This window comes from Anastrepha obliqua, chromosome 3, assembly GCF_027943255.1.
Source record: "Anastrepha obliqua isolate idAnaObli1 chromosome 3, idAnaObli1_1.0, whole genome shotgun sequence".
Classification (NCBI taxonomy): domain Eukaryota; kingdom Metazoa; phylum Arthropoda; class Insecta; order Diptera; family Tephritidae; genus Anastrepha; species Anastrepha obliqua.
Genome location: NC_072894.1, coordinates 88,070,254 through 88,094,688, shown reverse-complemented (window position 1 = coordinate 88,094,688; position 24,435 = coordinate 88,070,254). Strand labels below are relative to the sequence as shown.

The 24,435-nt window shown below is 34.6% G+C and overlaps 2 protein-coding genes across 5 annotated transcripts in view; one reads left to right on the top strand and one right to left on the bottom strand.

The window, feature by feature from the left end:
- Window positions 1-5,606, bottom strand: part of LOC129241742 (folliculin-interacting protein 1) — a 52,422-nt gene extending 46,816 nt beyond the window's left edge. The window contains exon 1 of the mRNA XM_054878237.1: window positions 5,319-5,606. The gene's annotated coding sequence lies outside the window, so the exon portion shown is untranslated. The remainder of the gene's footprint in view (window positions 1-5,318) is intronic.
- Window positions 4,585-15,398, top strand: LOC129241743 (akirin). Of its 4 annotated transcripts, none has more exons than XM_054878241.1 (4): window positions 4,585-4,702; window positions 9,231-9,542; window positions 9,629-9,988; window positions 13,959-15,398. In XM_054878241.1, the coding sequence occupies exons 2-4, from the start codon at window positions 9,305-9,307 to the stop codon at window positions 13,967-13,969; spliced, it is 609 nt and encodes a 202-aa protein (XP_054734216.1). In that variant the 5' UTR covers window positions 4,585-4,702; window positions 9,231-9,304; the 3' UTR covers window positions 13,970-15,398. The 4 variants fall into 4 exon arrangements, with proteins under 4 accessions (XP_054734216.1, XP_054734215.1, XP_054734217.1 ...); XM_054878240.1 differs by having other exon boundaries at window positions 4,585-4,776; XM_054878242.1 differs by lacking the exon at window positions 4,585-4,702 and adding an exon at window positions 4,765-4,880.
- Window positions 15,399-24,435: the final 9,037 nt, after the last annotated feature.

Here is a 24,435-nt window from a genome sequence, read left to right as displayed (position 1 = left end):
TTTGACATTCTAGTGACGGAACTCAGAGGAGTTATTGTAAAAACTTTATTTGAATTTTAACGTAAGCAAATTCGAATAATATACTTAATGTTAATTTACCCTAATTTAATCACCCTCGCCTAAATATCCACACATACCATATACAAATTGTTACTTTAGAAAAAGAAAAGGATACTCTACCTAAAATAAAAATACGCTTTACAAAATTTTAGGGAAATCGCTTTGTAACAAGGTAGGTAATATTATGACAAGGTAGGAATATTCGCAAAACTAGGGGCAGTATCCAGCAAATGATATACTAACATTCTCAGAAAGAAATTGCTAGAAAATACGAGTTACCACATTTAGAAATCACGATGCATATGTATATAAGCAACTTTGCATACACACAAGGTAATCAGTTTAAGTTGAGAGTGTGAATGTGGATACCTAAAGTAAAGTCGTTGCGTATTGAAATTAAAAAAAGTAAGCAAATTATGTTGCCATTATTTTGTGACTTTTCTTTAGCAACCCAGTAATCATAAGAATTATGGGCACATTTATTTGGAAACAATTGCAACCCGACTCTCAACGACAGATATTTTTTATGACGAGCTTTTTCATGGCAGAAATACACTCGGAGGTTTGCCGTTGCCTGCCGAGGGGCGATCGCAATTAGAAAAAACTTTTCCTTCATTTTGGTGTTTCGCCGAGATTCGAAGCTGCGTTCTCTTTGAACTCCGAATGGTACTCACGCACCAACCCATTCGGCTACGGCGGCCGCCGTAAACTTCCATAAAATAGGATCCTAAAAATGGCAAAGTTGACTGATCTTAAGGTTCCACAGCTTAAAAGGGAGTTAGAACAGCGTGGCTTATCAACATCTGGAAGCAAAGCCGAGTTACAAGCATGGCACGGCAGTCGCAAATATTGTCACATACATCATCGGAAATGTCAAAGCTGTCGGCACAAATTATCTTCAGCTATAATATATATAAATAGGATGTAGGACAGATCGCATCCGCGCGATGCACCATGGGTAACGCGAAATGATCTGCGACTTTAAAGGCCTCTAAACCTAAACGGTGGCAATCCTGCTATTTCGGACTACCCTTTTTCTTATTTGGAACTTAATCGCTATGAAACTCAGTTGAAATGACTCGTGGGCTAATATCGAGACTCTCCGGGTCCCGTTGACAGTGCTCGGAGTACGTTCCAATCCCATCACCATGAGGATATAGGTTTAGATTACTCCCGTTTTTGCGTCCAGTCTGGCTCTGAACACATGTCTCTTAAGGACATGCGCCAATCCTTGCAAGGTCTCCCTTCCTTGGCTTAAATAACCATGGGATCATTTAGGTACGACTACACTTCTTCGGGTTTTGCATAGAGGCTACGAGTGGGGATCCCTTCTGAACATGAGTAACAATCGGACAATAAAAAATCAAACAAACCCAAAAACCCTTAGGCAGTAGCGGGGACTGTCAGCCAGCCCCATTGCCTGCTCACTTCTGGTAAAAGGGGCGGAATCGTCTCTTCTAACTGACTCTATCCGAGGGACAGACTCGAGGGTACGAATTCGTTTCACTTATGTAGGGAGCCGCGCTTCGGGAATCTTTTTTCAGGGGTCCTCTGTTAGGCCTAAGCGGCAGCCAGGAAACAGTAGGAGAGCCTTCTCTGATCTGCACACAGCTATAAAGATCTTGGAACGCTAAAGAAACCAAAATGCTTCAAAGGTACCTAAGAAGTACTTACATACGCTTGAATGGGTCATGCACCATGCTCAGTGCCGCAGAGAAAGTGGACGTGGAATGGGAGGGTGCGAGAGCACCGCCATTGGAATCGATGGTGAAGCGGCAATGCTCTCAAGAGAAGTAAATATCCCTAGTAAAGAAGTCCAAGACTGGTGGAAGACCGCCGAAATCATTTAACCCCGCTTGGGTTCTATTATTCTGAGGGTTGTCTAAAACGGCAGGGAAGATGGCGTCGTCCCCCGTCTCTGCAGTTTTTTGAAGGTGGTAAGGGAAAATCCAAGACCTCCAGCGTGCTGGGCGGTACTTGGACCATTTAAGCGGACTGTACGCGCTGATGAGCGGTCGGTTTCCGTATACAGAGCGGCAGTAGCTTTAGTGGGAGAGGTTCGTAAGGTAATTAACCTCGAAGTGGTGGCAAACATGATCTGCCTATACATCTGTGTCTGATTCCACATACTGCAACTCAGAACTTCCCACGTGCATTTGGAAGTTGGTTAAGGTGGAGAAGTCCGAGGAAGTATGATATGAAAATACAATATTGTTACAATGTGTCATCTATGACAATGTCATGTATGGTTACAATCGCAAGTTTCGCGAACCGACTGGCGACAATAGTGAACGAGAGGCCAACACAAAAACATGAATTAGCCTTGATGGTGACAGCAGATATCGAGATAGTGCACGCTTTCTGGATCTACCGCTAGATGAGTTAAACGAAGACGACAGGTGACTTTGAGCTGCTGCTACAACAGACCTCGCCAGAAGATGCGAACTGCCAGATCTAGGGTTTTTCAATAAGGGCGGGTAGATGGTGAAATGGAATAAAATGGCGTTTGCTGTGTGGCACGTAGCGCCGTCCTGCTGGAACCACATGTCGTCTAGGTCCATATGGTTCAATATGGGCCATAAGAAATTGGAAGGGCCACCACGTCTACCGAAAAATGGGCGCAATGCGCGCAACGTTTGCGTTAACGAACACTCATTTTGATAATAAAGTTTTATCATTTGAACGTGCTGTTCAATCGTGTAACTTACGATGATGATTTGGCATAAACAACTGAATAATAAACAAAAGATTTGACAGATGTTACCAAAACAAAATGGCTGCCACAGGGCGCCAAAATCGAGCCGCGCCAATTGAAAAACCCTTTATATAAGCCGAGGTACTTGCACATGGGATATTTAGTAGTAAGTTGAACTTCTAAAAGTACATTCACATAAACAGTAAAAAGATCACTAAATCCATAAAATTAATCTACCTTTTCACATATGGCAGATTAGTTGCAAATTTCGCAATCATCTGTCAATACTGTTTTGAAAGGTTTTTATTCATAAAAACTGCTTTGATGGTATATTATGGAGTTTTTGGTTTGTTTAATTATTATTAACGATATGAAGAAAAGAAGAGGAGAGGGGACAGCTAATTTGACTGCACAAATGGATACTAGTAATAAACAGTTGGAGAAAAAATAATTATCTATAACACAGAAATCACAGGGTTGTACGTAAAAAAGTATGATAGTAATCTACGATGATTTTATAATGACCAGAGAAATTTTGTATGAGTAGTCTCGCTTTTTAATAATGGTTTGGAGTTAAAAATAGATAATCCTCTTAAATGTGAACGTATTATAAGTCAATAAATGAAAAATAATGGAATGATTCAGTCTCAAGGTTATCGAGTACATTTAGAAGTAAAGTGTTGGGAATAAAGAAAAGTAAGTGTATTACCATTAATTTGTGTGTTTTATTCGAGCCGTGTTTCAACCCTGGATTAAGTAAAATATGATGCCTTTGAAATGGACTTTTTTTTAATTTTTTATAAAAGTTTGATGTATTTCATTCGATGTTTTCACTTGATAAATGCTTCTTATATGTGCGGCCCGTAATTGGGTTGAATTCATGTTTTTTCAGGCAGAACTGAACCCACTTTTCCCACGCGTTGGATGGGGAATTGAAAAAGCTTAAATAATTATGGTGTGTGGTTACATAACCAACAACATTTAAATATTAGTTTTAATAAAGAAAATTCACTTCTTCACCCTTCCATAACATATTGTAGTAAATTGTATATCCATTATACATAAGTACATATAAACATACAAAGAGCAAGAATATAGAGAATATATAAGTTGGGTATACATATATATATGTATATATATACATACATAATAAATAAAGACTCTAAAATCTGTGGTCTTATATTGCCCAATACGTAGTGGGAATATAACACCCAATTAAGCCCTCTGACTTAAACTATGACCTCTTCGTTTTCTTTCCTAGCTTTGTTTTGTAAAGTATTCATATATCTGTATGGCAATCTCAGTGCCAAGTGAGAATTTTGATCGACAATATTTAATTTCATGTGGTTACCGAAATACTTTAACGAATTCGCTATGTTACCAGAGCCTTTGAATAAACGAACAAAAGAGAGGGGTAATACTTGTTTGTGAAGAGAAAGAGTAGGCGAAAGCAATAGAAACTACCAAACACAAGTATTTATATATTTACCCACACACATTCTTGCACACACTCAAAACGCAAAAAAATTCTTTGGGGCATTATATTAATTTGTGCCTTCACGGCACTTCGATTTCATTCGCTATTCACTGAATTTTCACAAACAAGTAATTTTTCCTGCCTTTGCTTGTTTTGTGTTGGCGAGGGACCTGACGCCAGACGGGTCAAAATCGCAAAAGTAAAGTAACTATTTTGGCAAGGCGCCACCATCAGTACTCATTCGTTTTGCATCATGCAGATATTAGAAAAAATGCTTAAAAAGCGATGTAAACATAGTATAAAAGTTAAGCGATTGCAACCCTGCTCTCTGAAAGTGATTTCTTCGTTCATTATATTCTACAGCCATCCGAAATTAGTCGTCGAACGTCGTCACCAACTTTCATTGTGTTATAAATTACTACAAAATTTCCGAGAGTTAAAAAAGAAAAAAGCATTTTTCACCATCGTAGGCAAGTGTAGAATTATAAAAACTTTCATTTAACTGTGCATTGAAGTGGCCTTTGAGTTATATGTTGAACGAAAGGTAAACAATTGATTTTCCAAATTAGTCAATTTGTGAAATAAAGTAATCAGAGAAAACGCTATTAAAACGGTTGAAGAGGAAACGTAAATGTTGGTCGTGCGTTGGTGAGAACAAAGTAGATATTTCAATCATTTTTATTCCGATAAAAATGTGCATTTATGGTTTCAATAATTAAAAGCGTATGTATATATATATATATATATATATATATATATATGCGATCGTACATCATGTATATCTGTACATACATATATGCATTTGGTGTGGTTAGGTTTCTGGCATCGAAAAAATTCATATGTAAACCCGTCAAAGTTCCAACATTGTTTTATATACGCATGTATATACCTACATACGTGAATGTAGGCGCATACCCAAAAAACACAACATGTTTAGGAAATATTTCCACTGATGCATTGGGTGGAGCTGAATTCCATAATTTCTATGGAAGCAAATTAGATAAATTATTTAGTTTTAAATAATTAGGGGAGTGAATATTCATTAATCCGTATATTATAATTGGTTACGATGAGCAGTTTGCTTACCTGCAATTCAATGGTTAACGAATTCCTTCGTTCGGCTTGATCCAATTCTCCTTTAAATACTTCTGATGATTATTTAGTTTGACACGTGAGCCAAAATTGGTCAAAAATAGTCGATATGCGTACCAATGGACGAGTTTTGGTCACAATATAATATTCAAAAAGTGGGGTGTAATTCTTTTGAACCGTTCAAAAGTTAGCAAAAAACAATTCCGTAGAATTGGTAGTTGTGCACCAAAATGCCGGGGAAACATTCAGTATAATGTAACGCGCTTTGAAGAAAAGGATGTAAAGGGGGATAGAGGGGTGTATCGCCATCTTAAAACTGAAAACTGCACCCTCTGGAGGCTTATGGTTTTTAAGTAAATTATTAAAGTTGTGCAATTTATCGAAAAGTCGGTGTTGCCAGACACCTCAATTAAAGAAAGAAGTTTGTATGCAGAGACTGGAAGGATGTTTGTGAATCTGCAGTATTTTTGGGACGGGTTTGATATGATGTAACATGGGCAATTTAAGACAAAATATTTATAATGACTTATTTAATGAAACTTGGTGAAAATATTGGGGAGTGGTTTAGGAACAAGCATTATAACTCCCAATTGTTCCGCAAATAACAGTTTTGTAATTATTTGCCTTTAAAGTGCCGTCTGGAACCTCACTATAGTTTGGCACATTATAATATATTTTATTTTTTTCTAAACATCACTTAAATTCACAAAAAATACACTCACACTCGTGATTTACTTATTTATATTTTTTCCTGCATTTCAATGAAAATTAAACACAAATGCCTGTACCAATATCACCACTTTCCAATATTAAATGAGAATAAGAATTCATTGGAATTGACAACAATATAATGTTGCCGGATGCCTGGAAATGAAAATAAAAATATGAACAAAAATGAAGTATTTTATTTCAGTGTTGATGATGGGGATGGGGGTTATCGTGCATCTTTACTGCACACATGCATATGATGCTTTAATTTTTGGTTTAATGGTTTTAACGTGGAAAGGAGTTCTACGTAAAAATACTCTGGATGGCGTAGCCGGAGTTGAACTGATGAGGGTTAATTTTTTAAAGCGCCGCCGGGGGCCCCCGTGCTTAAAATATTTCTAAGCAAAAATTCTACATATTAAAAAAAATCCTAGAGGACACTCCTGTAAAATTCAATTTTATATGTTTATATTTGCGAAAATGTTTCTCAATTCTAAACTAAAGCAAAAACTATTGCAGATTTATAAAGAACCTTCCAGTGAACGTCCCTGCGTGCGAACTTCGTTCTTATTGTGAGAGATCGGATTCAAATACAAACTGTAATATACAGAAATGGGTCACCTAGATCTCTAGAAACACACGAATTAGTGATTCAGCTCTTTAAAAATGGTAAATAGCAGAAAAAGATAGCAAACTTGTCAAAGAAAATAGAGTAGTTGATAAAGGTGGCGAGATCCACAAATAATATTTTTACAGAGGCTGACTATGGATTTTGAGGAAAACCAAGAAAGATCCGAAACATTAGTGCACCAGCGTTGATGAAATAGATATTCTGCTGATACTTTGCTATGGCGCGAAATATAAAAACATATAAAAAAATTGTTGAAATTCATGTTAATAAGTACGAAACTCTTTGCTGATTACATTTATCGGGTACCAACTTAATTCAGAGCTGCAACCGAATAACCGGCGAGGAACTGTAGAACATGGCCGATGTCACATTATGGTTTGGGATTTTATATCATCAGCAGAGATCGGAACTTATGCATTCTTAGGGGAAACTGCGGTAAAACTACTTTATTGAAAAGAAATTTAATGTAAAGATTCTATCAAGATAACGACCCCAAACACAAATCGAATATTGTAATTGATTTCAATGTAATTGAGGATTTATGGGCAATTCTTGAGCGAAATATAAAAAAACATCACATAAGCAACCGATAGGATTTAGGGACTTACGTTACTGGAACGACCCGGAATGGGAATATTTATACTGCTACAACAGGAATTTGTGGCCTTACAAGAGGAGTGGGAGAAAGTAACGCCCGAATATATCAAAAAACTTGCAGGCTATAGTCTCGGTTAAAATCAATTCTTTTTGAAGGTTGCCTAATTACATGAAATAAGCTGAAATGTCGTTTTACACTGTATTTTAATTCTGTTTTAAATATTCTTCAATTTACGTTACTTTGAATTTATTTTCTGGTTTAGTTTTGTTGGTTTCAAGCTTTGTGGATATTAGAAATGTTAAATTACAGCTCTTTCTTGTACTTTTTGTATAATGGGTTTTTTTTTCCAAGAAAACGTCTACGTGTTTTCTAACATACTCTTTTTGTTGCAAGATATTATTAAAGGGATCCTTCCCGAAGATATAGCACCTACATAAAAGAAAGAGCAAGCATGACGTACAAATACAATACATGGTACATAAAATAGGGCGAACGTAGAATATTTTTTTAAGTGAAATGCGAATGGCTTTAATCAAGAGCAATAATTGCAAATCTGATTTTATCTCCAGGGGAGGTGTATGCTATTGGTATATGTGTAGAGATAAACTTAGACAAGAAATTTTGGAATGATTCCTGAAAAACTGAATCTGTTAGGATCACACAGTCGCATCGGGCTAACATCGAAATTGGGACGCAAATCTTCGAAAATTCGGCCGGCCCCAAGGAAGAGAAGGTGCGGATCTAACAGAAAATCAAGAAAACTACGCAGACTTAATAACTCACTGCTCAAAAAAGAGGTGAAGTGGATTCGGTTGTTACTTTGAGAGCAGTTTGTGAAAATCCCGCAAACTAAGAAGCCTTTAAAAATGTATCGAAAAAAAAATCTCTGATTAGGATGACTGCTAATGAGACGTTGTTGTTGTTGTAGTAGCATAAACATTCCCCATACATATACGGGGAATGCATACATACATAACTCGGCGGTTCCGGTTACGCAGAACCGACTGCCGTGGGAACGAGGCCTTGTCTTTTCTTTTAGGTAACAAGTAACTTTACGAAGGAGGATTTCAAAATTTGTACCTTACATTATTATTTTTTACTTTAAATCTAGCCTATTTTCGAGTATAAGGCATACATTTCTGTGCTAATGCAATACAAATACATACACTCTAGATACTTATATCAAAAGAAAAAAGTTTTTACTGCACCTATGATTAGATATTTAACCATTTTGAATTTCAAGATTTGAAAATCAATATGCACTTCACAAATATGAGAAGGAGCTCGGAGAAACACCTAAAAAGTGTGTAAGCGCCAATTATGTATGCTTATATATATATTTACTATTGATTTATAAAAAATATGCACATTTTTTTCTGATGTAACACTGTTAATTAAAAAATAGCAATTTTTTTGGACACTTCTAAAAAATGGATCTCTTCCAGTAAACAAGCGATATGCACATCTTTTTATTGCGCATAGGGACTTATACTTAATCGTTAAAAAGTGTGTTCGTATCGAGAAAGAGAGTGTAGTGTTTAGTACAATATGCCATAACATAGTACACATATGCTGATATTTCTAGTATTTTTAGCGATACTTCCAAGTTGTTTGAATGTGACTGTGTTTATCCCTTCAAATTTGCTTTTTTTCATATTTCTTCGTTTTCAGCTTATCTCTTAAGTACTCGTTCACAAATCCGAACACAATAAATGTCAGGCTCAAGAACCAACCACACAACCAGCTGTAAGGATTTTGTTTAAATTCTAATTTTTTATGTAGTGTATTACCGTCGTTTCATTGTAAGACACCTGTGGAAGGAAGGAATATACATTTAAGCCTTTTTCTTTTAAGTGATTTTTATTGGAAACCATTTTAAATTATTTACTTTGTCTGGTTGGTTTTGAACAAAAATGTTTTCTTCGATATTATTAGTATCATTTTACTATCACATTTTATATACTTATAGATTTTTATCCCGTGGCAAAAAATATATCATACAACAATAATATTAAGAACAGAAAAAACTATTGTTCATAAAAAATGGCTTGTGCAACACTCAAACGGACTCTAGATTGGGAAGCGCTAAATCAACGGCCTACAAAACGTAGACGTTGCAATCCGCTTGGCCAATCAACAGGAAATGGATCATCACCATTGCGCTCATCTTCAGTAGCCACCACTTCATATGATAACGTGCAAGGTCCCAGCGGAAGCCGCGTTTCAAAGGAACCTCAAATGAATCCATTCACAGAGTCCAATCTATCAAAAATATCACCAGGTACGTATAGGTTTTCCGGGAAGATACTTGTAGAAATAAGCATAAAGTTTTGTCCGATATTTCATTGTTTGTATTATGTTATTTAGATAAAATAGCCCAGGATATTAGGGATGAAATCAAGCGACTGCACCGTTGTAAACGTCTCCAGTTTTCATCGACCACCATTGATGGTATGCAACAAGATTCAGAATCTAGCGGTTCTGAAATGGGCGCCGATAGTCCTCGTCGCCCAGACACTCCACCAAGCTTGGTGCGTAATCCAGAGAAAGCCCTTTTTACATTCAAACAGGTGCAATTGATATGCGAACGTATGCTGAAGGAGCGGGAAGATGAAATTCGTGAAAAATACAACGCAGTGTTGACTACGAAGCTCGCTGAGCAGTATGATGCGTTTGTGAAATTCACTTATGATCAAATACAGAGGCGCTATGAAGCCACACCAAGCTGTGAGTATAAATATAATAATACTTTAATATACGCAGAAGTAAATCGAATCGTATAGAAAAAGCGTAATGCGCTGAGCTAATAATAATGACCATCATCTTCATAAGCTGTTACCGAGTCTCTTACAACCTTTATGAACTCTCGCTGCCGATCCAATCACCTATCGCAGCATCATGAGACCCGCGTTATTCTGGCACAATTACGTTCTAGATAAAGTAGCAGGTTAAACTCCTACTCCGCATAACACTAACTACCTTTTGACATACCTTCTTAAATCCTCTCATCTAACAACTCTTTCCCTCTGGTCTCGCTCTGTCGAATCCTGGGTCTAGCGTTAGATGAGATAACGAGATAACCAACAACGACCCATAACTTCACTGCACAGGGGAGGATTTGGTAAACTGCTGCATTAACAACAATCTTCATAAGAGAGACATTAGCTTTTTATCGTGTCACACTAAAAGTAATGTGACAAAATAGTTCAAAGGGGTGGGGTGTTAATTATATATAAAACTGGTGCGTATATCGTTTGTTGGGTGGTTGACCGAGCTTCTCCAAATTTTTGTGCGTGTGTTGATGTTCCGTAAATGGAAAGACCTACAGTTTTATACCGCGTCCGAATGCCAGATGATTTTTTATGAGGAGCTTTTCATGGCAGAAATGCAACCGGAGATTTGCCATTGTCCGAGGAGGGGCGCCGATATCAGAAAAACCTTTTTTATCAATTTTTTTTTTCATGTCCACAATAGATTTCGAACCCAAGCACTAATTAGCACTCGATTTTTGTATTTGCTAAGAAAATCCAATTTTTTCCTTTCCCTACTTCAGTAATTTTTTCCGAGGAAACTATGGAAACAATTTGATCCTGTGCAACTGAGTGGGTTTTTAACTTATCTATCTTCGGAATTGTTTGATTGTGCCTTAACTGGGGTTACCAAAAAAATCAAATTGGATAGTCCCGAGAGTCATATTTATGTTGCGCTATAAGGCTCAGAGGGAGCTCACAATGGAAGACTGTCACGCATGGACATTCAACCATCTTAGAGTCTTATACGGATATACCCAGTGATTGTGATTATCACCCTCCCATTCTCTGCTTTGAAAGGAATTTCTCAATGAAAATCCCTTTTAGACTTGAAATGGCTTGAAGAAGATCCATCACCCAAGACAACCGTTAAGATCTACACGGACGGTTCTAAAATGAACACCGGTGTTGGATCAGGGGTATATTGCGAAAAGCTTTCTATCAGTGAATCCTTGAAACTACCGGATCACTGTAGTGTTTTTGAAACGGCAATAAACGCTATTCATGAAGCCTTAAAATGGTTAGAGATAAACAGAATATCATCAACAGATATCTGCATTCTATCAGACAGCCAAGCTGCCCTACGGGCCGTGGATGCATTCCAAATAACATCATGGAGTGTCTTACATTGTCGCCAATCTCTCAATGAGATGGCCAAACAATATCGTATCATCTTATTCTGAGTTGCAGGCCTCAGATATATACCAGGGAACTGTAGGGCTAGTCAACTTGCAAGAGAAGGTACCTGTATGCGAAACACAAGTAATTTTATGGGGATACCTCTCGCAACTTGTAAGCTTTTTATTAATGATCAGTTCTGTAAATCAAAGATGGATTAGTGTCAATACCTGTGAAATTGCTAGGCAAACTTGGCTAAGCCTAAATCTACGTCTGTCCAAGAATATTATAAAATTGAGTAGACTTCAAATTAGGACCGTAGTAGAGGCCCTCACAGGACATGGTGTCATAGGAAATTAGGCGTGATCTCTGTCGTAGCTGCAGGAATGAGAAGGAGTTAGTAATAATTCAACACATTTTTTCTCATGCCCGGCTCTAGCCAGAAGCAGGAACCGATATTTAAGATTCTAATTCTGAATATAGATATTCTATTGGTATCAACAACCTTTTACGCTTTGTCAAAAGCTCAGGATGGTTAAATATGGAAAAGGAAATGTAGTCCAGCCCCTGCGGTTCACAACGGACCCATTTCGTGGTCTAAGCTAACCTAACCTATGACATGTACGAGGTGTGTTCAAAAAATAAGGAGAATTCTAATTTTTCTCAAAAAATATTTATTTATTCATCAGTTTCTATTTTATCTCCTTAAAAGTAGTCTCCTTGTGCCAGCGTTTTTTCCAATCCTCCCAGCGGTTCTGATAAGCACTTTTTGGTAAGTTCTTGAGCTCTCTCAGTGATTCGGTTTTTATCTCTTCAATTATCGCAAAACGCCGTCCCTTCATGGGTCTCATCAATCTTGGGAACAGACAAAAGTTGCAGAGGCCAAATCTGGTGAATACGGTGGTTGAGGCATGATAACGGTATTGTTTTTGGCCAAATAATCTCTCATAAATAAAGCTGAGCGAGCATAATGCACCTGCTTATGGTGCCAATCCATACATTTTTTTCACAATTCCGGGCGTTTTTTCGTATTGTTTCACTTAAACGGCGCAGGACTTTAAGGTAATACTCCTTACTAAGGTACGACCTTGTGGTAAGAACTCCTGATTCAGTAGACCATGGTAATTGAAGAAAACAGTGAACAAAACCTTGACATTTAATCGAACTTGGCGTGCTTTTTTTGGCCTTGGGTCTCCTGGACTCTTCCATTGGGACGATTGGTTGTTGTTGTTGTAGCAGCATAAACATTCCCCATACATATATGGGGAATGCTGCTGAAGTGAAGGTCCTTGGCCGGATATAAATCCGGGTCGTTCCGGTAACGTAGAACCGACTGTCATGGGAACGTGGGAAGATTGGGCTTTGGTTTCGATGTCATAACCGTATACCCGTAATTCGTCACCAGTTATGAACCTTTTAAGCAAATCTGGATCGTTGACGTCATTCAATGATTCCTGAGAGATGCTCATGCGACGTTTTTTTTTGATCAAAATTCAACAATTTTAGAAGGAACTTCTCTGCCACACACTTCATTCCCAAAATTTCAGAAAAGATTGCATGGCATGAGCCAACTGATACGGCGACATCGTCAGCGTCCAGAGCGAGCGTCATCATTCACATCATCTCGACCTTCTGTGAAAAGTTTGTACCACTTGTAAACATTTTTTTGACTCAGAGTACTCTCACTGAATGCCACTTTCAACATTTCAAGTGTTTTGAACACTTAATTCCATTTTTTACACAAAATCTTATGCAACTTCTTTGATCCATTTTTTCGATAGTAGAAAATCGCCGAACACGCAAAGCACTTGTCTTATTTATGCCTCTCAAAAACAAAATAAACAGATTATATTGCTAAAACCCGAATATATCTTCGAGACGAGTGTACCAACAAAAAAAAAACAAATAGTCAAAAGTCGAATGTACGTAGCCCGCGAAATTTGAAAATTCACCTAATTTTTTGAACACACCAAATGCTTAAAAATTCCATTTGCCGCAATTAACCTGGTAAGTGATTATGTCGTATATATGCGTCAATTTCAAAAGTTCATTTTTTAGTTAATGTCGTATATGTGCGTCATGCCGAAAAAGGAAATTGCATTTGCTATGAAATTTAAAGTTAAGCAAAAAACGAAAATTTCCCTGTTATTTTGACATTGTAAAGTAAGCATGAACACTGAATTTCCTAATAATCGTTATCATAATCGTGCACGGTGAATCCAAAAATTTGGCTGAAACCCGGTTTTGCATGGACAGTCTTCACTTGAAATTAATTCAGCACAGTAAATCGAGCTGTCTAAGAAAAACAAATCGCTTAACAGGTTAAAACAGGCATCGTTTTGATCGAAATAAAATTAATCTTTGTATTTGTAATTTTTGTGGGAAGTTATGTTTATTTCCAGTCGCCATTTGTGGTAAGGGCTCAAACCTCAACCTATAATGTAACAGTTTCATGAGAATATGTTGGCTTTAAATAAACCGTTTTACTTTTTATTTTTTGTATAATATAATATATGAGCGGTATTAATTATTTTTATTTATCATTTCAGATCTTTCATAATCGGACCTCAGGCGTACTTCATTACTAGTCGCTAAGATTTCATCGTATATATACATGTATATATATGCATACATGAATTTTTTTGTTGAAAAAATACAAATACAACACTAAAATTCTCATCCTAACTGTAAAACAATTGAACAAGAGAACTGAAGAGAAGCATTGAAATATTCGATTCATTTAAGTAAAACGCCTGAATTATAAAAAATGGATTAATTAACAATTGCTGGCGTATTTAAGTTTTTACTTAAGTGCATTAAAACCAAATTAACATCTTAAGGAACCTTTTCAGTAAGGTACTTTTACTAAATATACTACTATGTTTAGAACAGATTATTTGCACATCCACATAAACGGTTTGAAAGCGAATGTTTGGGAAAGAAAATTTAATATCGTAAGATTTAGAGACTGGGTTGTGAGCTCTAATAACACTTTGTGGTAGCTAATGCAATCTATTTACAGCTGTATAGTGTAGTAGTGGATTTTTTAAGTTCGAAATTATCGTTGAAAAATCGATTCTGACTACAAAGATATACGAGGAAATAAAATAAATGCTTATGAATTGGACTGAAGGAATAAAACCATCCAGTCATTCGCTCGCTTCCTTATCATTAGTACGCCGAACGTATGTTAAAGAAATTTAAAGGGTTTAGTAGTATATGGAATATTAAAGCAAATCACTTGTAAAAATAGAACTCAAAGATTTGAGAATCAGCCAAACTCGCATCAGAGAAAGCTACCAAAATTTGAAGTTAAAAGATACAACAAAGGACCAATACAACCAACAAATAAACAACAATTAAAAACCTCAGCATCAGTAAAAACATATAATTATATACACAAAAAAAACTATATATTATATAAACTTAGTATAGTACAGATATTAGGTTAAACAAATTGAATTGATAAGAATATTATTATTTTAATAATAATGCAGATAAAAAGAAACATAAAGCTTTGAACTACACTCGTGAAGGCATTTATTTTGAAAAGTAGTCGTTGGTGGCAAATTACTTTCTTTTGGGTTGCTAAATATCTAATACTATCTATTCAACTGTTATTTAAAATAGTTTATGAGAATGCTTAAACATTGTAATTTTAAGTTTTCAGCGACTTTTTGAGGAGCCTACGCTATTACACTCGAAAAGCATTTTGATCCTTTATGACCAATATTGCAAACTCGTGAGCACATGGGTGCTCGGTTACAGTGGACGCCGGCCAAGAAGCTGTGTTGTTATCTACAGAATTTTTAGTATTCAAAATAGTAGAAAATGATATATTTCATAAAAATGTAACTTGTTAATATACATATAATGATGGTCATAGATCAAAATCCCTGTTCATCTCAGTTTCATTCTTTAGTTGCTTTGCCACAAATAACATGGAAAAAATAAATATTCAAGACCAAGTATTTGGTTACTAAGATAAATTAATATTTTCTTTAGATAGGATCATTGATGCAGCTTAAAAAAATGCATGCCTTTTTCGATACAATATGATGTTACATTATGAGTTGGTAAATAACGTTTGGCATGTATTGTCATCTTAAGGTTAGTTTTTAAGGTCATCACTACTTTGGAAAAAAATCACTCCTTTGGGTAATTGTAGTTTTCCACCTTAAAAAAGATTTTACAATGTCAGCGATAGATTTGTTTATGTTCTGTCTTGTTTTCCCTCATTGCATTTTAAATAAGTTGCGTCTCTAAGATAACACAATAAACTCCAATCTGAAATTGGTTCTCCTTCAACTACAGATTGGATTTTTCGAAGCTGGTTCTAATAATTTGTTGGCATGAGATAGCTCAGCAAAAGCTTTATATGCCTAGGTGTCTTTATATTGGAGCGGCGAGCAGAGCGTCGATGCCGTGAATGTTTCATGTCTTGTTGACGTGAGAAGCAGAAACGCTTGAAAAATATAATTACTCAAAAAAAAGGGATCACACGTGATGGAAGGATCTAAAACTGAACGACGCAAAAATTACATATTAGCAGTAATTCTGATGATTAACTCGTATCTGTGCCTTTACATAATTCGTGAACTTATTGTAGTATTTTTTTTTGTGTGATTATGAAAACAGAATATTTTATTTACCTTATTTATGTTTAAATTAAAATGGGTTTGCTTAGTTTCGAATGAAATAATAGATATTGAAGTGAATAAAGAAATCGTTTTCTTTTCCTTGATTGCCACAGTAGAGTTTGTATGAATTTTTTTTGGAATTTTTCACATGGAGTATAAGAATGTATGCGGTTTTTGGAAATGTTTAAACACATCCCCTGTTTTTGTATGAAAGTAAATGCTTTCTGAGAAACTCATATACCGCATAAAAAATGCTTCAGTGTATTATAATATAATATTACTTTTGAAATATTTAATATTTTTGGTCAAATTTGTACTTTACATTACTTGCTGCTTATTATATTCTAATAATAAATAAAGACATTGTCGTTTCAAAATAATTAAAAAATAAGTATATAGGTATGTATAGTTAAAAGGCAGAGCTTTGTTCGAATTTCCATTTTTTTTTAATTGTACAAAAATAATGAAAGCCAAGTTAAACATTTCTTTTGCCAAACAACGACGAGATATTCTTTCTTTTATATTTCATAAACAAATGCATATTTCATCATTGCGTTAGATATAAATAGATGCATACTATATACATATATCTGTGTATGTATATTAATATTTGCATTAAGAGCGTAAATGCAAACTATCGTTGCCGTAATATTTCGTGTTCAAACTAATGATTTATGCAACTCATGATTGGCGACTTAGTTTTTTCTTGAATTTCAATCCATTTTAATTTGAGTAAAACTTGAAAAATGAGAAAAAACATTTTAGGTTTAAATTACATTAAAAATATATATTTGCGTTTTTTGATATGCTCTTTCTTTCTTTAATCAAAGTCTTTCAAATAAAAATTAGAAATATTAGAAATTAGAGGAGTCGAACTATTATTTAAACCAGGGGTGAGCAACCTTTTTGATAAACGAGCCAATTAAAATTTTAAAATTTTTTGGTGAACGCACATAAAATAACACTTAATAATAATTTACAAAACTTTAATTATAATAAACATTAGAGTGAAAAAATATAAAATTAAAAACAAATTTAAGATTTCATATGCAAAGTTTAATACAAAATAAAAACAAACAAGAAAAAAAAAGAAAATCGAATTTACATGAAATTTTTAATGAGAAATTTGGCACTGGTTTTTCGATATAAGCTGATGAATATCAGCCGGAACTTGATGAGGCAGAGCTACACGTAGGCAGCTTTCTAATCGTGTGTAGCTCAGTCTTGATTGGTGGTCATTTTTGATTAATTTCATGGCTGAAAATAATTGATTCCAAACTTACGTACTTCCGAACAGAGACCTCATTTACTTTGCATTTTCCGTTAAAAGCGCAAATTAATCAAAGCTCACATACGATTTATAAAAATGTTCGATGTTTACTGAAAAAAAAAATTTTTTTTAAAGAAATTTCAAAGTCTTCGGGAAATGTATCCACCATATTACCATACTATGGCGTATTAAATGGCGTGGAAAACATTCTCATGGAAACCGTTGTCTTCTCATCTTTGAATAAAACGTCTACATATTGCACATATTGTCGAGAAGTAGTAACATTTTCTTTTTCTGAATGTGCAAAGTGAGACACATTATTCTGAAAAAACATGCTGTTTCCACAATTTTAATTTGCACACAAAGCCCTGAATTTTATCATACAAATGGTGAATAAACTGTGTTTGCCTTGACGTTCCATATTAAGATCATTGATATGCTGAGTCATATTATACATATATTCTTTATCACCAAAATGAGGAAAGGCATATCCAAGAACAATTGTATTTCGCTTTATACGAGTAAGTTGTATTCTTTATACTTTTTTGCCAACACAGACTTCAGTTCATCGTGCAGGTCTTTGTCTGTTGTAGCCCCTTGCATTGGAATCGGTGAGCACAATTTTTCAGTAATATTACATTTGATGTGAATACCACGTAAAAATATGTTTAGCAAATTGCGCTGCATCGCTAATATCGCAACTCTCATCAAGTGCCAAATTATTTGAATTTTGCAATGTGCTCACGAAGCTTTGTTGCTATGTTCTCAGACAAGTCTTCAATTCTCCTTGCAATGATAATTCTTGATAATCTAAGGATTGAAATAACATTTATTTTATCAGGAAATATTATTTCTGCAACAACAGTCAAACATTCTTTTATCACCTCTCCATCCGCAAAGAGTTTAATTAGTTTTTGCCAGTATTTCACTGACAGCAAAACTAGCCTTTACTGCCGTATTTGATAAAATAGCTTGATTTTTAAATATATCCTGTTGTTTTCCCAAGTTTTTCTCCATTTAATTAAACTTATCTATCCGGATTTGTTCTGTTACAATTTTATATTGTTGTTTATGTTTTGTATCGTAATATCTTTTTATATTATATTCTTTTAATATCTCTGCGCGTATTAAAGCATACAGCTTTGACTTTGGCGAAAGTGTAAAAATAATCAATTTTCCACTTTTCTTGGAAATGCCTGTGCTCATCCCCAACTTAGTTAGTTTGCTTTACCGATATGCTATTATGGGTGAAAAATTTGAAAGTTAAAAAATTGTACGACAACTAAATTTTGAATAACAAACTCTAATATTACCTCTATGACACGAGATTCTCACAGGACTATCTCTGTCTCTATTCTTTCCTATTTCTTTCTCTGATACTTTTCTCCTTCCCTCCTTGACCATCTACCCTCTTTCCAGAGCTTTAAAATCAATGGGCTTTTTAGCCTGAGTGTTTTAGGAGCCACCAAATGTCCTGGTGCTCCTTGTCTCGACCTTTTCAAATTTCAATTTTACCTTTATGACAATAATATTGCACTCGCGTCTTTCAAGAACCGCAAGAATTGCATAAATTGCTAGTTAACCATTTACCAGTCTGACGGATTGTGTGACAGAAGCAAACACAAACAGGCACAGACGCGGCGCGCTCGTATTGCATTGCATGTTTGAACAGTTCGCAGACAAGTGAGTACTCGTCACATAAATATGTTTCGATTTAGTAAATAATAAATTCAGTTTTGGAAATGCTTGGCGGGCCGCATTAACAATGTTAAAAGGGCCGCGTGTTGCTAATCCCTGTTTTAAGCAGTTCCCCCCAAAAAAAACAAAGAGATTTTAAAACTTGCACTCAATAGGTAAGATGTGTAAGTATTTTAGTTTGGGAGAATCAATACTATTACCGCGCTTTCTTTTCTCCTAATAATGCTGCATTATTCTTCGCTGCGCCGGGGCCTTCAACTTTTCATATTCTTTTCTCAGCATATTCATAGAGTTGTGTGTTCTTTTCTCAAACTGTTGCACACTAGCCAGGCATAAGTGCAGCATTCTCTGCCCCCTACATTGGGGATGACGGCATCCACCTGATTTTAATTTATCTGTGTACGCAAAGTGGTTAAAATAGTTGTGTGACAACTTTAATTTCTACAAAAATTTTGAATGAAATAGTTTTATTTTGAATTGTTCATTTTTATTTTGTTGTTCTTTTGTCCTATGAAATATGGAACATTTTCGCCGGCGCATTTTCGTAATGTTGCTGTATAATACGGTGAAATTATTTTCGAGAAAAGAATAATGTTTTCTTTAGTTAGGGTTAAATTCTAAATCCCTTCAACGCTTTCTATTGCAATAAATTGGCAGTGATGTGACAAACTTCTGCAATTAGTGACTTCTATATCACGCAGTTGCGAAGATGAATATAAATTTATTTTAATTTACAATACTTCATCTGGATACTCCTTCACTTGTTTTTATTGTAAACCCATGAAAGAATATCTGTATTTTTAAGCCCATACGTATCTGCGCTTAAACTGAAAAAAACGATATCGGCAATTACCTACAGCCTATAAAAAAATTCTGATTTTATGCGCTACTTTTTCACACGCGTATATAAAACTGTGCTCTTATTGCTTTGCATAAAGTTTAAGCGTAGATACATATGTATTTATGTACCAATTGGTAGGTACGAATGGAAGTTCAACCGACTCATAAACAGTTGATTACCACTGGATATCCTAATTATCTAGTATTTATCATTTTCTTGACATAGTTTTAGCATTTAATTAAATTTTAAAGAAAGCAACGGGATGGGACCATTTTAGTTAAGTAACTCCAAATGTTCAATACTTAATACTGTTTACAATTTAATTTATTTCGTATCTTGTGTCGGTACATTCGATTTAAAAAAGAAGTAATTTCAGAAGTAAATAAAATCTCATACAAACTGTACTGGCAAATAAAAAAATATGCTAATTTGATTAGTTCTTTGTTTGTTGTTTGCACTATCAGACTGTTTTGCCGAATTCGTTTGTAAATTTATTTCTTAAATTTTGTCGTCAAAATCTGAAGTTTTTTCAATTGTATTGGTTCAGCATTCTATAGAAGTAGTTTAATCTAACTGAAAAATAAATGCCATTTTTATATTATGTAAATAAATGTAGTTTGATATTTTAGTTTTGGTTTAAGCAGGATGTAATCGTCATATTCGTGGATGTACAGCATATCGTGTAAGAAATGTGTATTTTGAATTATGACTTAAAGTTTAGTTAAATAAAAACTTAAAACATTAAATTAGAAACTTTTTAAATGAGTAGTTTTTTGGAACGTCAAACCGCACGGATTTGCTTTTATTGTTGTTTTTGTTCATTAAATCTAACGGTAGGACCAGGAAAAGAGTTGGCCAGAAAGAGAGGGATGTTAGGATAGTGGGGTTTTGCAGCACTTTTAAATGTTCGCTACCCTGTTGGAAATGCTAGGCTGATATTTTGCTGCACCTATTTGCAAGGATGGGGAAAGTTGAATGCGTAAATAAAAATAATGGAGTTTTCTGTAAATATTTTGGGAAAACTTTAGTATAAAGTAATACGCTTTGAATAATAGGTTGTAAGGGGCGGATAGAGGGGTGTATCCCCATCTTAAAACTGAAATCCGTACTCTCCGGATGCTTACAGTTTTTTAGGTAATTTATTGTTAAAGTTGTGTAATTTAGCGAAAAAACACATCAAATAAGAACGAGGAGTATTTTTTGCTTTAATAGAGAATTTAGAAACATTTAAAAAAATATTAAAAAAAACGCGTCACAGGAGGAATAAAACCTGCGCGATTGTCTGGATTATGTTATACACGTATTTAACTCATTGAAACTTTTAAACAATGATATTAAGGCTTTTGTAAATTTGTAGAATTTTTGCATAGAACTTTATTTCGCCTCATCAGTACAACTCTGGCTACGCCATCCACAGTATATTTGCGCAGAACTCCTTTCCACGTGAAAACCATTAAACCAAAAATTAAAACGTCATATGCGTGTGTGCAGTAAAGATGCACAATGACCCTCATCCCCATCATCAACACTGAAGTGAAATACTTCATTTATGTCCATATTTTCATTTGCAGGCATCCGGCAACACTATTCTGTTGTCAATTCCAATGAATTCTTATTCTCATTCAAAATTGGAAAGTGGTGATATTGGTAAAGGCATTTGCATTCAATTTTCATTGAAATACTTCGAATACAAGCATAAAAATAAGTAAATCACGTGTGTGAGTATATTTTCTGAATTTAAGTGATGTTTAGAAAAAAATATATTATAATGTGCCAAACTATAGTGAAGTTCCAGACGGCACTTTGAAGGCAAATAATTACAAAACTTATTTCCGGAACAATTGGGAGTTATAAAGGTTGTTCCTGAACCCCTAACCATCTTCACCAAGTTTCATTAAATAAGTCATTATATTTTGTCTAAAATTGCCCATGTTACATTATATCAAACCCGATCCAATATATTCCTTGATAATTTTGATTATAATGGTTATCCTATTGGAACACTTCGGACAACTTTTGTGGGTGTTGGTAGCACCGAAACAAACAATTCGTTACATTCTTCTTTAAGAATTTTCGTCGAAAATTCATACGGGATACTTAAAACAAGATTCAGACGAATATGACCCCATTACAGATGAAGAATTGGTAGCAAATGAAAATAATACATATTTTCAGGGAAACTTTTGAATGAAAATCGCCGTTTTCAGGAGCGCATTAAATCAAATTTTATCAATTTGCCGTAATAGTTTATGCCTAATATTATAATATACCTACCTACATCCATATTATGTGGACTTGATAAATTAACATAATATTGATAATTAATCAAGATTTTTATCAAGTAAAAAGCTTTTTGCTATTCTGTGCATTTATTGATAACTCTTAAAGCTTTGATACTCAGCGTTTTCCCCAATTTGTGGTGAATATTATAATGTAAACATAGATCAGCTGTTTCAAATGGAATCTTCTTCAACGTACATAGATTTATATTCATCTTTTACTTAGTATTTATTTAATATTGACATAAAACTTCCTATTGTGTGGCACGTAGCGCCGTCTTGTTGAAAATAAACGTTGTCCAGATCAATGCCATCCAATTCCGGCTATAAAAAATCGTTAATCATAACACCTGTTATTGGAAAACCCTTTAAATGATCTACTTTTTCGTGCTTAACTCAAAATCTGTAATTAAAAAGCGCGATTCCCTATACAAAGAGATAATAAATAATGTAAGGAGAAACATCAAAATAAAAACTAAATGAAATGGATGCCGGCAAAGAAAACAGGTCTGTAAACATAATTCTAATAAAATTTGTGTTAAATATTATTAATTATGGATTAATTTTACAGAATAAAGCGCGTGTCTATAAACGTTTTGTCCTCTTTTTACTTATTATAAAATGTAATATCGAATTTGAAATGCATATTGCTGCCATAATTTTTTGAAACCTCAGTAAACGTCGTTTACGGATTTCCTCCAACTGTTCATTATTAGCAGACAATTGCACAATTAAATTAGGGTTTCCTTCTCCTTGTCTCTACTTCATATCGTTAATAAAAATTAAAAAAAAAACCAAAAACACCGAAATATTCCACCAAAATAATTTCTATGAAGAAAAACCTTTCACAGCAGTATTGACAGCTGATTGTCAATTTTGCAGGTAATCTGTCATATGTCAACAGGTCGATTAATTGTTGGTTTTATTGGTAATTAATGCATATGTAAACGTACTTTAACATTTACTTCTCATTTCATTAATTTTATTCACTTTATCTGCTTTATCTTCTTTGATTCTGTATTATTTTGTGTGTTACTATTTATTCCGACTCTGTTAATTTGCCTACTCTGTCAATAATTTCCAATGCCATAAAATATTCGGTAATTATCCCATAATACCTTTAGCTAAAACAAGAACCTTAAAATTTGGCTTTAATCCGAAATTCATTATCCACTTCCAATAATTCATATAGCTAAAACCAGAACCTTTAAATACGAAATACGTAAACCGCAGCGAATCAGAGAAGCTTTATGTAGCGAAAACAAGAACCGTTAAATCACTCCCATAATTTCCTGTAGCCAAACCCAGAACCATTAAATTCGAAATTACATTAACCCTACGAATCAGAGCTAAGAATATTAATGAAATGAGAAGCCGCAAATGAGATTCGCTAATAAGAGATTTCGGATTTTCACCACGATAATAAGATTTCAGATTTTTTTCACCAAGCTAATGAGGGATTTCAAGACGTTAGTGGGGGATTCGTGTCATATGGTAAGATAAATACTCATACCGTGAACTGAATGAATGAACTTGCTATATAAAAAAGTATAAGTATAACTCGTCTAGTTTTTATGGCGCATATTCGATTTAGTTCTCTTTATACCGGACTCTTCTTCTTGAGAATTTTTTTATTATGGTACAATTCCAAATCAGAAAAGTTTGTCAAAAATATTTAAATTTACTTTAATTAAAATTGTTTTAAAATAGTATGCTTGGGTTTTTTTATATTCGATATTTAGACATTTTTTTCTGTATAAAATAATTCATACTGGATATGAATTGATTTTTATATAAATCAACCATTAAGCCCATTCTGTGACAAATTTCGCAAACAAATTCGTAGAAAAAAGTTCCGTTACTTTTTGTTTTTGTTCGTATTGCATTGCCTACTCAAATTATTCGTGGTAAATTTCATTTGTTAACGAAGTGGTGAGCTACATAAATTTGGTAAAAGTGCAAGTGAGATTTAATATACCAATTGCTGAAAAACTTAATATGTATTTCGAGAGTGTTTGCTTACCGCACGATCAATCGTTTTTCCCAAACGTCTGAAGTGACAGCCAGAAAAAGAAGTACCTACACAGCCTTCCATTGCTCAACTGGGCATCTTTTGACAAAGCGATTGAAGAAAATTAGACTCGATAGCAGTGATGGTAAATGTAGGGAAAATTCCCTACATGTAGGGATTTTTATCGAAAAATTTGGGTGTAGGGAAAAGAAGGACAGATTTTTTTAAATTCTGTAAATGTAGGGAATTTTCAAGAAGGACAGAAACAATTTTAAAATAACGGGGTA